The sequence below is a fragment of the Taudactylus pleione genome, unplaced genomic scaffold, assembly GCF_031769625.1.
Source record: "Taudactylus pleione unplaced genomic scaffold, aTauple2 ptg000003l, whole genome shotgun sequence".
Taxonomy (NCBI): Eukaryota; Metazoa; Chordata; class Amphibia; order Anura; family Myobatrachidae; genus Taudactylus; species Taudactylus pleione.
Genome location: NW_028284406.1, coordinates 2190029 through 2191966, shown reverse-complemented (window position 1 = coordinate 2191966; position 1938 = coordinate 2190029). Strand labels below are relative to the sequence as shown.

Genomic DNA, 1938 nt, shown 5'->3' with positions numbered 1-1938 from the left:
AAGGGCTGCAGTATATCTATGTGTACATACATAAAAAAAATATTGGGGGACCCCTATTTGGGATCAAACTTGGGGGTACCACATATGGAAAGCAACGCAAGTTCCAACATGACTATCTGTCACAATTCAAATGGCTGGCATATTCCAAATGCCTTGATGCTGGACTTTGTGTTTTCTGTACTCTTTTCTCTCTGCCAAGTGGTGCAGCAGAATACTTTGTGTCTGTCCCATATTCTAACTGCCCCAAAATGGCTTACGCATTAAATAAGCACCAAGTGAGTTTAACCCATATGAATGCTGTATCACTAGGCACAGAGTTTAAAAACACTTATAAGGGACTCCAGAAGCCAGTGGACCACTATCTAAATGCAGAAAGGGGTAGGAATTTTGAAGAAAATCGAGCAAAACTTAGACCAATAATTAGCGCCATCATTCTGTGTGGGCGACAAAATATTGGTCTAAGAGACCATAGAGACAGTGACGCAGGTGACTCTGCTAACAAAGGCAACTTCAAGGCTATATTAGAATTCATAAGTGAGGGAGATAGTGAGTTGAGAGAACATCTAAGTAAGTCAGCCAAAAATTCAAGGTACTCTAGCTGGCAGGTTCAAAACGAAATCATAGACATCTGTGGAAACATTCTGACTAGGATGATAGTTGCAGATGTGGATGAATTCTTTACCGTCATAGCTGATGACACAGCTGACATCAGTAATAAAGAACAACTAGCTCTTGTCATTCGATTTGTCAGTAAAGAAGGTTTAATTAGAGAGGAGTTCCTAAGATTTACAGAATTCAGCAAGGGGGTCACTGGGCAAAATATTGCACAACAAATCCTCACAGGCATTAATATGGCCGGACTTTCTTTGAACAAACTTCGTGGTCAGGCATATGACGGTGCAGGGTCAATGGCAGGGAAGGTGAAAGGTGCTGCTGCAATTATATCTCGCCAGTACCCAAAGGCGGTCTATACTTATTGCTGCTCCCATGTTTTAAAGTTAGCCATCATGGCAGCTTCTAATATTCCCATGGTGAGGAATATGTTTGGTGCTGTGGATCGAGTACACACTTTTTTTGACTCTCACCCAAAACGCCAACCTGCTCTTGAGGCTGCTATTTCTATTGAGTGCCCAGAAGCTACAAGAAAAAGGTTGAAGTCTCTGTGCAGGACCCATTGGATAGAACGGCATCATGCACTGGAGACCTTCCTTGACTTGTATCCTGCAATAGTGAAATGTTTTGTGGACATTTATAATCCACCATCAGAAAATCCAGCATCCTGGAGCAAGGATAGTGTGGTTGATGCCAAATCTCTGCACCTTACTTTGACTACTTTTGACCACATCATTACTTTAGTAGTAGTACAGCACTGTATGTCATTTGTTAAAGGACTTACTGTCTTACTACAAGCTAAAGCAAATGACATTGTGAAGGTCCGTTCTGCAGTTGAGGTTCTAAAAGTTACAATGGCAGGAATCAGACAGGATATTGATAATGAGCATGCTATGCTCTTTAAGAAAGCCAGTTAGGAGTTACACCTAGTCTCCCACGTACCTGTGGTCATCAAACCCATAGAAGCAATGTGCCAGCAGAAAATCCTGAAATCTATTACAGGCGTGTCATTACTGTCCCGTATCTTGACCATCTTATTACAGAGCTTGATGTTCGCTTCTCTGATCATCAGACAAAAGCCATGACAGCACTGACCATCATTCCATCTGTAATTGTTACAGACAGTGCAGATCAGAGCCAAATGATAACTAATTTCACTAATATGTATGAGGATGATCTTACTTCTCCAAGAACATTCCATGCTGAGCTGATGCTATGGAAAAATCATTGGAAAGCTCAGGATACAGCCATTCTCCCCTCCTCACCTTTTGAATCTCTATGCCATGCTAGTAAGCTGGCATACCCCAATATAAACACCCTACTTCA

The 1938-nt window shown here is 41.7% G+C and overlaps 1 protein-coding gene across 1 annotated transcript; it reads left to right on the top strand.

The window, feature by feature from the left end:
• The first annotated feature begins 248 nt into the window (after positions 1-248).
• LOC148543430 (52 kDa repressor of the inhibitor of the protein kinase-like) lies at positions 249-1529 on the top strand. The gene has a single exon (XM_088467410.1). The coding sequence runs from the start codon at positions 249-251 to the stop codon at positions 1527-1529; it is 1281 nt and encodes a 426-aa protein (XP_088323536.1).
• Positions 1530-1938: the final 409 nt, after the last annotated feature.